The sequence below is a fragment of the Manacus candei genome, unplaced genomic scaffold (assembly GCF_025592945.1).
Source record: "Manacus candei isolate 608988 ecotype Guabito, Panama unplaced genomic scaffold, ASM2559294v1 h1tg000070l, whole genome shotgun sequence".
Classification (NCBI taxonomy): domain Eukaryota; kingdom Metazoa; phylum Chordata; class Aves; order Passeriformes; family Pipridae; genus Manacus; species Manacus candei.
This window is the reverse complement of record NW_026138118.1, coordinates 2,527,367-2,541,338: the sequence shown is the minus strand read 5'-3', so window position 1 is coordinate 2,541,338 and position 13,972 is coordinate 2,527,367. Positions and strand designations below refer to the sequence as shown.

Genomic DNA, 13,972 nt, shown 5'->3' with positions numbered 1-13,972 from the left:
ATGTCACAGCTACCCAGAGCTTTCAGCCCAGCTTTGTTTAAACTATCAGATCACTGCTGCTTTCTCGGAGGGAAAGTCATTTGTTGAGGTGGTTTTGGTGCTTAGCACGAGGATTTGGGCTTAGTGGAGGAAAGGAGTTGGCATGAGGTGGAAGCAGTGCCCAGCCAGCAGTGGGGGAAACTTTGGGCACAAGTGGGGACCTCCTGGAGCAGGGAGAGGTGGGGACAAGGACAGTGGGACAGAGGAGGAGTTGGTGACACTCTCCCAGGAGCAGTGTCTGTGCCGTGTTCTCACCAGGAGCTCCCGAACTGAGCGGTTCCTGCTCAGGCTTTATTTGTTTTAAATCCTCCCTCGCTCTCATTATTAGAAATTTGGTACATTTGATGCTGTCCCACTTCCTTTAGGGACGTGGAGATGAGGTGACCCTTCGGACAAGGGGAGTGACCGTTCCCTAGAACAAGCTTTACCTCCAGTGCTGCTTTCCCTTTGGCTGGAAAACCCATGGAAATCTGGGGGGGTTTTTTATACTCTGCCGTTTTCCTTTGTGCTTTCCATGTAGGGACTGGCACACCCCTCACACCTGGCACCCCGACCCACTGACAGCTGCTGGGCTCAGGCAGCCGCTCCAGGCACAGGGAGCCTTCCCGAGGGCAGGGATGAAGCGGGAATGCCAGGGATGAAGCGGGAATGCCGTGTGGTTGCCGCGGGATGGCGCCGGGCAGGCAGGGGCTGGGGGCAGCCCACCGTAACCGCTGCAAACCCCAGGAATGTTTCCCAGCTTGTTTCCATCCTCTGCCTGGCTTCCTGTTGTATAAGCAGCACGTCCCTGCAGGACCATGACTCTGCACTGCTCCAGTGATCTCATTAGGGAGGGGTGATTTCTTCCTCTCGTTTTTTTTTTTTTTTTTGGGTTTTTTTTTTTTTCTGTCTTGGTTTTTAAAGCTTCCGCCACTTGACACATGAGGAGGGAGTTGATGTCTGGAGGTAACAGGCAGCACTCCTGGCCTGGGAGTCTCCCCAGGAGCAAGCCCAGGCCACAGGCTGGCAGGCACAGAGCCCTTCCCAGGCTGGCTCCAGCTGGGAGCTGGAACTGTGCCATCAGTTCCCAGCCGAAGATGCTGTTACCAGAACTCCTCCACCTTGTCAATAAAAGGCTGCAAACATCTTCTCTGTTAGCAGCATGACATCATTTTCCAGGGAAGAAGCTGACGATAAAGCCTCCAGCCTGGCAATCTTATCTTTTTTTTTCCCCCTCTCTCCTGCTCAGGAGGGTGGGAAGGACGGCCTGGAAGCTCAGTGTGCCGTGCCTGGCCCTCTCTGACCACCCTGCCTTGCTCCCCTCTCCAGACTGTGACCCTTCCTCCTGCTTTGTAATTGCTCCTACTTGGAGCCTGGCTCTGACTTGTCTCCTTTCCTTTTCCAGGCCCTGATTTGGATCTCCAGCAGGCCCTCCACCAGTCCATCTTCATGCCTTCCCTGGCCTCTAACCCGACCCACCGGCTCCATCTCTTCTGGGAGCAGCACTGCAGGCTCTTGCCAGAGGTCTCAGGCCTCACAGCCAAACAAGTTGCCAAATGGACTGTGGAAGAGGTGAGTTCCCTGTTCTTCTGCTCTCCTGGGCTGCAGGAAAGCCAGCTCCCTCCTCCTCTGGAGTGCTAATTGGGAGACATCTTTATTTTCTTCCCTTTCCCCCTCTGGTTGCTGTGCATATGCCACAGCTGACTCAGCTGGAAGTTACACCCAAGTCCCTTTAGCAAGTCCCTGTTAACCCTCTGGTTTCCACAGCTTCAATAGGATTCCCTCCCTGCCTGCCTTTGTTTGTTTATTTAGCCCTTGATCTCTCAGTCCTCAGGCCTGAAGCCTCCTCCTGACAGCAGATTCCCTTTCTCTGTGATCTCCCTCCCCCTCTCCCGTGGCTTTGCTGCTGATTCACTTCATTGCAGAGAATTCCAAACTGTGCATGCCCACTCCTCCTGCCTCTCCCTGCCTGATTCCCCTGGGACAAAACTGCCCACAAGCCTGACCTGATTTCTGGCAGAGGTATCTGTGCAGCTGGGGATGTGTCTCTGCAGCTCTGGAGATGTCTCCTGTAATTAGGTGGTGTGTGAAAACCCGGAGTGTTTTGTGTGCTGAGTAGTTGGTTTTTGCCTCGATGCCTTGGGCATAAATAATATTTGTCTCTGCACTTGGGAAGTGGTGACAATTTGGATGCTGGCACTTAATTGCAGGGCATTTAATCCAAGAGGAATGTGCTGTAGTGTTGTGCTTGCAAGGATGCAGGGAATCTGCAAAGCAGGAGAAAGGTGCTGCTGTTGGTGGTGCAGAGAGGATCTTCAGAGACTTTCAGAAAGTGCATTTTCCCCAAGTGCCTCTTAACATCAGATAAATCCAATTTGACTTTGCTCTTCGTGCTGGAGGACTGCTGGGAATCTGGTGGGATTGCAGTGATGTGGGAGATGGAAACCACAGCAGCTGGGAAAGGGGATAGAGCAATTAGGGTTGCTGTTTTAAAACTTAGTTGTTGTGGCGTTTTTTTTGTTCTGGTTTTTTGTTTGTTTCTTTCTTTTTAATAAAAATATGTTTGAATTAAATTCGTAGCAAGGAGGAAAAAGTATCTCTTGAAAGATTTGCTGTTCCTGTCCTTTTGAGAAAGTTTCCAATGATTTGTCCAAAAGGTCTTTTAGCAAATCAATAAGGTCAGAAGCAGTTAATCCTCTGACATGATAATCAAAATCTCTTTCTTTTGGATAAAACAGGGAGGCTGGTTCATGGAAGTACAGCATCAGGATCCAAGCCAAATAAAATCTGTCCTTTGCAGTTGACCTTTAAAGCAGCTGCTGGGCAAATTTAACTGGGATATTAGTTTGATAACAGATGAATGTAAGCGGGGACCACAGGACATGGATGGAGGGCACTGGATATAGTGATTCCAACCCAGAATAGCCTGAACTCTGTGCTGCAGCCTGAAACAACTGAGGAAGTTTTGGCTGCCAGTAACAGTGTGATTGGCACATTAAAAAGCTCAATTGCAGCCCCACAATGGACTGGCTGAAGTCATTACAGGTTTTTGTCTCGAATTTCAATCAAGTGGGTCTGGTTTTGCAAATTATGTTCATCACAAATTCCCAGAGGAATCAATTTGGGCTCTGTCTGAGCACTTGCAGGATCAGCATGTGCAGTGCAGTGAAACCTCAGGTCTGGGAGATGAAAGCAGCAGGACTTGCTGTGTTTTAGGGAGTCCAGAGTACATTTGGTCTGTTGGCATTTGGGCTCCCAACATCTTCCTGCAGGGCAAACATTTGCCTTTGGGTTGTGCTTTGAACTCTGCTGCACAAAGGAGCCCATTTTGCTGATCTGTAACAAGGGTGTAAAATTCTCCTTTGGTTTCAGGCTAAAGAGCTGGTTTTATTTTATAAAACCCACATTAAGGGAAAAAAATGTTGCTTTAATTCTCTTCTGGTTGAGAACAGCTGAAATGGCAGAGCAGCAGCAGCATTTAGGGGCCCTCCAGCAAAGAAACTCCTGGTAACACTGAGCAGGCAACAAGAGTAGTTACTTTAATGCAGCTTTGGTATTTATTGAAAGCTTCCTGTCATGTTTTTAGGGCACAGCATATTGACTCACAGAAGAACATTAAGATGTGCTGCATTTGTATTGTTCATTAGTTAATCCTGCATCAATGTTAATACCTGGGGGGGAGGGACTGTCCTTGTGCCAAGTGCTTTTGGGTTTTTAAATCCCAGTTAAGCCCAGCCTGTCTCTGATGGCCTCAGGAGGGGTGTCAGTCCTGCAGGAGCTGTTCCAGGGGTGCAGTGTGAGACAGGCATTTGCCACCCAGGGATATAAATCCTGTGCTCACCTCAGTGTGTCACCTCTGGGATCACATCAGCACCTTCCAGATGGGTCATATGGAGTTTCTTAGGTGTTTTCAGCTCTTTTCCAACCCCTTTTCCATTCCTAATGTGCATTGGGAGTGTAAGAGCTTCCAGCAGACAGCTCTGGGAGCATTGGGGTGGTTACAGCAGGGATCTGTTTCTCCAATTTCTCCATTCCTTACAAAAGGAAGGTAGTGTTTTGTTGCTGGTTTGTAATGGGAGTTTGCACTTCTACAAGAGAAAATTTGGAGTCCCTGCCTGATGGAGATGTGGATTTTAGGGATTCCCTTTAAAATGGAGCAGGAAGGGCTGGCAGGCATTAACTTCCTCAAAGGAAAAGCCTTGATCCCACTGTGTTCCCAACCTGTCCCAGTTCCTCCCTGTGAGCCCCTCCAGCCTCACCCTTTCCCTGGATTCAGGGCTTCCCTGCCACTGTTGGGGGGCTGGGTTGGTTTCCCGTGGTGTCACTGTGTTTTTATCTCATGCTCCTGAGCCTCCCTTGTCCCTCAGCTGCCACATCTTGGTCTGGGGACTCTCCTCCCCAGCAGTGATGGACCAGGCAGGTCACTGTGGCTCGATGGAACCCGGGGTCTGGCTCCCCTTTTGGGGACCTTCAACTCCTGTTTGCTCCTTCCCTCCCTTTTCTCCATCCCTGGTAAACCCCCAGGGCTCCTGTTTGTTTAAAAAGCCTCTCCTGTGGCACAAAGAGCTCCCAGTGTCCCTACAAATGACTCCTGGGACAGATCAAAGGTCTGTCACTCCGTGTCAGTGACAGTAGCCAGCAGCAGTCGTGCAGGGAAGGGCACAGGAGCAAGGCAGGCTCAGGTCATTCCCAGGAGGTGTCTGCCAGCCTCCCAGTGCCACAGACACTGAAGAGCCTCTTGCCCTGAGGGGCCCAACTGTCTCTTAAATTCTGGAAGGCACCAGACCCTGCAGGAGGATTTTTATTTGTGGTTTAATAATAAGGGGTGGGGACGATTCAAAAGGAAAGTGCTTGTTCTGTCATTTGTTTGTGATAGGAGTTTGCACTTCTGCAGGAGAAAATTTGGAGTCCCTGCCCGATGGAGATGTGGATTTTAGGGGTTCCCTTTAAAATGGAGCACTGAGAGGGATGCTCTGCTCTCAGGTTACATAACAGAAACCACGGGAATTGGAGCTGCTCCTGCCAGGGGAGAGCAAACCTGGAGGGCACTGAGAGCCCCGTGGCTGGAGGGAGGGAATGACTCTCAGTCTAGTGGTGGGATCAGCTGGAGATGCAGTGACACGATTTAGGAGAGGCTCTGACAATCCTGAGTTGAAGGGGTGCTCGTGTGTGACAGTGACCCCTCCCAGCTGCTTGTTTGTGTACAGGAGGAAATGTCACATCTGTAACAACTCACATGGATGTGCCTCATGAAACAGAGCTGCTCCTGCAAGGGAGCATCCAATTAGCAGGAGATGTTTGATCTGATTATGCCTCAATATACAAATATTCTATGAACCAGTGGAACTACAGCTGGAGAAGACAATACACATTAATTCATCCTCGGCTGCTCCTTGCACTCCTTAGTGTTATATAATGTAACCCAGGTCTCCAGGGAGATTATTCCAAATGTTAACAGATTCCCTGCTTAGAAAGGTTCTCCCTAGTGTGAAATGTAAAATTAACTTTTACTTGTTTAATCCTCTTGGTACCATGGATCCTGGGCACCCACCACGGATTAAATAAAACCAAAACTCCTTTCCTTCCCAGCTCTCCTGCCTTTGGATGTTGGTAAACCAGCAGTGCTCACTCAGTTGGTTTATCTTGTCTCTCACAGGCAATGTCATCCTGGGAAACTGTCTAAATCCTTTTTTCTTCCTGATTTTGCTCTCCAGCAGTACTGTAGAGAAAAGTGAAGTTGAGGATGAGTTTAAAGTAGTGTAGCCACACACAGCTTTTAATCTGGAAAAATAATGTTGATTTTGTGAGGGTGTTTTAGAGGAATGGAGAAGCAGGGAGAGAAATGGTCAAATGGCAACAGGGACAGTTATTGCTGGCAACCAGAATATGCAGAGCAGTTGCAGCAGCAACCCAGAAATTTATCCTTCATTAATGGGAGAGTTTTAAGTATTAAAGTTGTAAAAATTTTTGCATAAAGAACTCGTACAGAAACAGGAGCTTTTTGCTTGACAGTGTCCCATTTTAATTGTCCACGTTTCTTTCCTGGAATTCCAGGTGGTGAGCTTCATCCAGCGTTTACCTGGTTGCAAAGAACAAGCCTCTGTGTTCAGGGAAGAGGTAAGTGCAGCGTGCCCTGCCCCTGGGCTGTGAGCACAGACCTGCTCAGCCCTGTCATTCCAGAGCCTGTGCCATTTAGGAGGCTGTATTCCAGCATGGCTAATTGCATCCTGCTGCTTTAAATTTCCCCTGCAGTTCCAATCAGGGAGCCTGTGCTGAACATCCTGTCTTGGACCGTTGTGCCGTGGCTTTGGCACCACTATAAAGATGTCCTGTTGGAGTGGGGTGGGGAGGATCTCATCTGCTGCCTCTAACGAGGACATTTGCTCCTGGGGAGCCTGGCAGGCACAGGGCTTCCCAGGAATTGCTGGCTTCCCCCGTGGGGTGAGAGCAGGAGGAAAACCTTTCCTTGAACAAGGAGAGGTTGGGAAGTCACAGCATGGCCTGCCTGTGATGTGTCCTGTCATTGCTGCCACGGGCTGGGCTGGGCTTGTTCCCTGTTCCTGGTGTGTTCACCGTGGCTTTTGGGAGTCCTCTGCAGGCGTGGGATAAGGCTGTCCTGGTTTTTGGCACACTTGTTTAGGTGTATCATAGGTGGGGGCTGCTGAGTGCTTCAGCTTCCACTTCCATTGCAGGTGGTACTTGGAGGCTCTTTGTGAGCCCCCGATGAATTTGCAGGGATGAACCTTGGCCTGGGCTCATCCCACAGCCCAGGCAGGATGTGAGGGGGGATTCAGTCCCTCTGCTCTGCCCAGTGCGACCCAACGTGCAGAGCTGCCTCCAGCTCCAGGGGAACCAACATCTGAAGGACGTGGAGCTCCTGGAGTGAGTCCAGAGGAGGCCCCGGAGATGCTCCAGGGCTGGAGCCCCTCTGCTCTGGAGCCAGGCTGGGAGAGCTGGGGGGGTTCCCCTGGAGAAGAGAAGGCTCCAGGGAGAGCTGAGAGCCCCTTGCAGGGCCTAAAGGGGCTCCAGGAGAGCTGGAGAGGGACTGGGGACAAGGGATGGAGGGGGAGGACAAGGGAATGGCTTCCCACTGCCAGAGGGCAGAATTAGATGGGATATTGGGAAGGAATTCTTCCCTGTGAGGGTGGGCAGGCCCTGGCACAGGCTGCCCAGAGAAGCTGTGGCTGCCCCTGGAATCCCTGGAAGTGTCCAAGGCCAGGTTGGAGCAACCTGGGCTAGTGGAAGGTGTCCCTGCCCGTGGCAGGGGGTGGAATTAGATGATCTTTAAGGTCCCTTCCAACCCAGCCCATTCCATGGCTCTGTGGCAGCTCCTGCTCTGGCTGTGAGGGCTCAGGGAAGGGCTGTGCCTCCTCTGCTTCGCTGCAGTGACTGGAAAGGGCAGGTTTGTGATAGTTCACTGCTCCAGAGCTGGCTCCTGTTCAGGGTCAGTCAGGCTGCAGTGCATTTTGTGGATTTATGTATCTGTTCTTTCCTTCCCATTGCTTTAAAAAACATGCAGACACACACAAAATAGAGAGCAAAAGAAATGGAGGCTTGCAAAAAGCACTGTCCACAGTGTGACAAATCTCTAACTGAATATAGTGGGAATAGTGAAATTTATTTAAATGAACCAATCTTTCAGTGTAGCTGAGTGGAAAAGGTGCATCCTGATTTCTAGGGAAGATGTATTTAGAGGTAAGAGTGTTAGATAAACTGTACTAAGCAAATCTTGTAATGAATCCAACCATTCTCCATGTATTTTATTGTATTTCTTGTGGCCATAATTTAAACAACAGCCTCTCCTTTCTAGTTCTGACAGTGTCATAGCCACGGTCTATTTTAATCCCTTATTTCCTGCAGCCTCCAAGTGTGATTCCCTGTGCCAGATTTTAGGAGCTCGCATTGTTTTACAAGTTCATGCTCAAACCAAATTGTCAGTTTGAAATTAAAACCCTTTTAGCAGTTTGGCTTTGGCCAGAGTTGTAGGTGTGAGTGACAGGAGAGCTGAGCTCCCCCACACTGTCCATTAGCTGGGATCAGCCTCCAAGTGCTCCACATCCAGGAGGAATAAATCCCTGGTAGACTTCTCTTGGCGGGGGGCTGGACAGGGATAAGTTGCTGCTTACATTAGGAATGAAGAGAACAAATTGTGCACAGAATTTTAAAAACCATCCAAATAAGATGGAACAAAGAAATGAATAATAAAGCACAGACTTGTTTCTAGGTCCAGTTCAGGGCAGGTCTGTTTAAAATAAGCATGTGTGAGGCAATGCAGTGAAAATGAAGCACAGGAATAATATTGGACTCCAAAGCATTTCGAAATGTGGGACTGTTTTCCAGCAGTTTTCTGCTCCTCTTGACTCTATTATTTAATTTAAACAGCAGCCCCATTTGTTTCAAGCTATTTTTAACACGTTCATTGCAGCAGTGTGGACTCTGGGCAGCCTTAAAATAAGATTGGGGGACTTTGTGTGGCCATCTCTGGGCTGGGAGCACTGCTGGCATTCCCACTGGAGGAATTAACTTCCCAGTTCCTTAACTGGGAGGTTAAATAACTTGCCAAGGGGCTCTTGTGTGGTGAGAGGTGGGGAACCCAAATCTCCTGGCTCCCACTCTTTGCTTTAATCAGATGTTTGCCCGAGTTTACTCAGTGTTTCCTCTTGCACCAGTCATTGACATCCAAAAAAAATTCCAGTTGGGAAGGCAACAAAAATAGCAGAACTGTTATTCTGGCTGGGCTGAGTGTCCCTCCTTGTCTGCTGCACTGGTGAGCATCAAGTGAGAGGAGGAGACACTGTCAGTCCCTGTAAATGGACTTTAATGGAATAACTTAGGGAGACACATATTGTTTGTCTGTGTCCATTAATCTTTCACTTCTTCCCTGCAGCATTTGGGGTTTATATTAATTATATCTGTGTTGTCTCTGTGGATGTTCTTGCTCAAGTAAATTTTTAACCTCTTCTTAAAATAGTCTGTCATGATTTCACTCGCTGCTACCTAGAGCATCCTGGATTTTCACATGGTAGTGTGTTAATCACTTGCTTAATTTGCATCTCATTGAATATCTCCTTGCTGGTGGATTTTTCCAGACTTTGCCATGCCTTGTTCTATCCAGCACACGGTTTCTTTTGCCCTGTGCTGAGCAAGCCCAGTTAGTGCCACTGACAAAGATTTCACAAGAACCTCCTGTTTCTCCTTTAAACAGAGACTTGTTGTCTGTGGGCATAAAACATCCCAGTTGTGGGAGCGGCCAGATGTTCACATCTCAGGGATTGTTCTCATCTGTAAGGATTTTAGCAGAACTGACCAAAAAAAGGGTGTTTGCCTTTAATTTTTTACCCTGAACAGCTTAACAGGGGTGGAGGAGTCTGTGCAGGGACAGTCATGGATCAGGGTAATGTATTAATTCTTGGATAGTTTGGCATTCTGGATTTTCTGACCTAATTTCTGGCCACAGATTGTGTATAGGCTGTAGGATTTTTGGTTTTTTAAAGCAATTCTAGAGACTGTAAATTCTGTTGAAGAAGCACCTCATGGTCTCTCCGTAAGCACACCCTGAGGCTTCTCCATCTGTAGGAAAATGCAATGAGGTCTGTGAGCCTTGGAAAGGGCAGCATGTCTGGGAACATCCCAGGGTGTGGGTGTCAGAACTAGGGAATGACCAGAAGTGGGAATCCTGCCTGTCCCTTGCTGGTTAATCCCTGTTTTTGTTGTGTCCCAACCTCCAGCAGATCGACGGCGAGGCCTTCCTGCTCCTCAAGCAGAACGACATCGTTAAAATCCTCAGCATCAAGCTGGGCCCTGCCCTGAAGATCTACAACGCCATCCTCATGTTCAAATCTGCAGAAGACAACTGAGGAGGGCCCTTTGGGCACATCCCACAAGGAATTCACAGGGAATGGGGTCTTCAGCTGTGAGCATTCCAATGTGCCGAACGGGCGGATTTCGGGACTCGGACGTATTTTAAGTAGAACTTAGTCAAGATATTTTGAGGTTATAAAAAATCCTGCCACAGTCTGGAATATGGGGCAGCTTCACTTCCAAGAAGAGGATTATTATTATATTTTGTAATTGAATTTGGTTTTGATATATCAATCTCTTTTGGAGATGGAGAAGAAACCTCCGGTTCTAAGGGGAATCCAGGGTAGCATTGGTGGAGCTGCAGGAGCAGGAGGAAAGCTTGGAGTAAAACTGACTCTGTGTCCATGACAGTGCCTGAAAGAGAGACTGAGTGATCACCAGCGAGTTGAACATGTTCTGTATGTGTGAAAGAGAGAGTGAGGAAGGAGGAAAAAGGTGCACTTAAAGCAACTCCCCCATATCCTTCACTGCTGTGACTCAGGAGCTGACCTTTTCAGGACTGTTAAATTCCAGTGTCTCCTACTGATCCTGGTGGTTCTGATCCCCTTGGCTGCTGGGCTGCTTAAACCACAGCAGGAAGGGAGTGTGGGCAGAGGGTTTCCATCAGGCATTGCTTCTGCCAGCGAGCAGAACCCTCATTTAGATCACCAGGACCTGTGCAGGCGGGCTTTGGGTGGGAAAAGATCCCATGAAGGAATCTCCCACGGGAGACAAAGATAAATGTTTTAGCTGTAGTTCTCCCTCTGTGCTTTTGTGCAGCTGCTCTCTGGGCCAGGAACATTTTCTGGCAAAATGGCACAATCAGGAGCACTTGGGGACCGGGTGGGTTTGTTCTTGTCCTCTGCACTGTCAGCCAAAAGCTGGGAATAGGAGTTGGAAACCCAGCAGTGGCCACAGTGTGTGTGTAAACAGATTTCCTAGAAACAAATGGCTTTTCTTTTGGACAATCCAATCTGATGAGTGTGGAGTGCTTTGGCCCTTCTCCCCTCCAGGTGGACTTTGGAGGGTCCTGTGGGGCAGAGCTGCAGCTCCTCTGCCTGTTCAGGAGTGAGGCAGGCAGAGCACACATCCAGGGAAGTTGGACTGGAGAGGAATCAGGGTTTAAACAGACAGTAAAATGGGGTGGGAATCACTTCCCAAAAGAGCTGAGGTGCATCAGGGAGGGAGCACAGCCTGTGTCCCTGTGCAGGCAGCCTGTGCTCTCCTGGTGGGAGCACGAGGGCTTCCTGCTCTGCTCAGAGCCAGAGAAGGAACAGAGCCAGTTTTAGGAACATGCCCTTGGCACTGTGACATCCTGGATGGGGTTTCCACATTGTTACTTCCCAAGCTGTCCTCTCCCCATGGAAACCTTGGGAGACACGGTGAACACCTCGGTGTTCCCGCTCCTCCTGGCAGCACAGCAGCTCCTGCTTCCCCCTCTGGATGCTCTCCCTGAGATATTTGGCTGTTGTGGAGTTTATCCAGGACCACCTTAGCTCAGACAGCCCTCAGAGCCCTTCATCCAGAGCTGCCAGGCTGAACCCTGCATGTGGGAGCCCTTCCAAGTGCTGGAGGTGTGTTTACCTCTGCCAGGGCTGTGGCAGTTTCTCAGGGCACTGCATGATGACATAACCCATCCATAGGCACCTCAAACTCCCTTGGCATCTCTGCCAACAGTGTTGCTTCCCCAGAGCCATTGGGAACAGGATGAACACACTGTCCATGGCCACGTGGTGACACAAAGTCCTTCCCTCATCCCCCACGTCCTTTGTCCAACCTTCAGCTGCTGGGAAGGTCCTGGTGACTTGCCTAAAGTAGGAAGTTCCTTAAAATTGTAAATACAGCAGAATCCACCCCACTGAAGCCATTCAGTCCTGGAATAATCATTTAGAGCAGTTTGTTTCCATACTCTTATTTTTTATAAGATGTTTAAGCCTTCACAGAGAAGACACAGGGTAGGTGGGATATTTAATATCTGGAACATTAAATATCAGCCAGGCAGCTGCAGGAGAGAAATTCACTGCAGTGGTAAGGACTAGGCAAGAGATTAATTTAGTGTATTAAAATGCATTTTTAGTCTGATAACCAGGATATTCACCAAAGAGTCCCATTCCTTCATCCTGCTCTGCACATCCAGCATCAACGTGAAGACTTGAATTGTAAGTGGCATGTCCTGGGCTCAGACAGAACTCGCCTTCTGGGCAGAGCAAAATTGTTTCCTGACAAGTGGAGCAGAGGATCCAGAGCTGGGCTGTTTTATTCCTGGCTCTCCACTGACTTGCTAAATAACCCTGAGCCTTTCCATGCTCCAGTTTCCCTCTCTGTGACACCCAGCCAGGTGGGGTGAGTGCAATTTTGCCTTTCTCTTGTTCCTAACGAGCAAATCCTGCCAGAGTTTCTGTTTCACCTCCTCCCTTTGGGAACCTGAGTTGGGGGACAGCAGATTGCCTCTAGCACTGAACCAAAATATAATATTAATTTCATTTCTTTTTACTATATATAGATGGAGGATGAAGAGAATCGGTTAAACAAGCAGTGAGATTCTAGTCAGTGAAATTATTCAAACAGAAGAGAAATCTTTAATCCTTGGGGCTTCCAAGCCAGCTGGATCAAAGAGGAAAATGTGTTCTTGGAGGTTGTTCAGTGACAACCAGCACAGTGCTTTCAGCAGGGGGGAAGGAGGAACCTTTTAGGGCTGGAAGAAGGAGGAATGTGCTTCTTGTGCCTTTTTTTGTAATCTGATAATTGTCTTTGCAGAGCAAGCAAGAATGTGCACACATCTATTACCCACTCCTTTCCCAAATATAGCTGTATTCCAATAAAATCCAGCAACTTCACTGGGCAAAAGGATTTCAAACTCACTAATATTTACAAGACAGAGAAAACAACTAAACCAGCTCACTTTTTAGCCCCATAACTTAGGAATTCGTGGGTTGCTGATGCTGTTGCACTTGTGTCAGGGATTGTTGCTCTCCTGTGTGTCCTGATGAGTTGTTCCTGCTGCCAGACTCTGCCCCAGGCCCGTTCCCAGCCCTGCTCCAGGCCAGGGGTCTGCAGATGCCTTTGGTTTGTCTGATGCCTTGTTGTCTCACTCGAAATGTGCACTTTGAAGCAAAAAAAAAAAGCCCAAAGTCGTGGCTCTGCAGGGAGCAAAGCTGAGGCTGGTTTGTTCCAGCTGGGACTGGGAGGATTTGGGGTCTGCTGGATGTCAGCAGCAACCAGTTGTTGGCCCAGCTGAACCCAGGAGCCACTTAGAAATACAAATATATTCCTCATAAGCCCCCCAGAGCTGTGACAAGTTCCTGGGGGCCAGCAGAGAAATTGGGAAGTTTCAGTTCTCCAAGTAGGTCTTATTCCTGGCTCTGTTTTTCTTCCTGCATCCCTGTTTTTTTGAACCCCAAAGCAATCATTTTTTTTTTCTCCTTTTCTTCTCCTCCTGTTGGAATTTTTCTGTGCCATCACCAATGATCATCCTTGTAATCCAGTAGCAGCAAATTCCAGCTCTGGGTAATGAATCCCATTAAGGTTGGACACTGACAGCAAAACTCTTCATCCAGAGGGAAAAACCCAGCACTGAGCCCAGGGATAAGCTCGTTCAGCTGCACAAGATTTCCTGCCTGCTACTTTCATGCCCTGCTTAGGGATTTTATACCACAGAGAGCTTTAAAGTTTCTGACATCCCCTCCATCATGTGATGAGCCAGCTTATTCTGGAGATTCCTGTTACTTGAACTGGAAACACGTGCAGGGGAAGGGAGGAAGGCTCGGCTCAGCCTCGGGAATGTTTGCCTGTTTGAAACCAAATACTTGAGCTTTTCAACACTAGCCATGCCCTTGCACTCCACCGATGCTTTCCTCTGGAAATGTGAATAAAATTAATATAAGTTCAGAGCTGGTTTGTTCATTCTGGGGCTGGGGCTGGGCAGGATTGCTGGGCTGGCTCTCACTGGGGTGGGATGGTCATCACGTGTTTCCTCCCCCCTAAACCCAAACCTGGCACTCACAACACAGGCAGCATTTTCATCTTTTATCCCTTTTTTTTCTGTGTCTCTTACCTCAGTTTTGGAGCTCTCCTTGATCTGTGCACAGAGCAGCACCAGCCTTGGCTGTGGCTG

General features: G+C 48.8%; 1 protein-coding gene across 5 annotated transcripts in view; it reads left to right on the top strand.

Annotated features, from left to right (window-relative positions):
* LOC127479770 (lethal(3)malignant brain tumor-like protein 3) overlaps positions 1-13,346 on the top strand; it is a 40,608-nt gene extending 27,262 nt beyond the window's left edge. For 4 of the 5 annotated variants that reach the window (XM_051807164.1, XM_051807162.1, XM_051807159.1 and 1 more), the window contains 3 exons: positions 1,424-1,590; positions 6,073-6,135; positions 9,747-13,346. In XM_051807164.1, the coding sequence (XP_051663124.1) occupies positions 1,424-1,590; positions 6,073-6,135; positions 9,747-9,875 (359 nt within the window). In that variant the 3' untranslated portion in view covers positions 9,876-13,346. The remainder of the gene's footprint in view (positions 1-1,423; positions 1,591-6,072; positions 6,136-9,746) is intronic. The other variant, XM_051807161.1, reaches the window with a different exon arrangement.
* Positions 13,347-13,972: the final 626 nt, after the last annotated feature.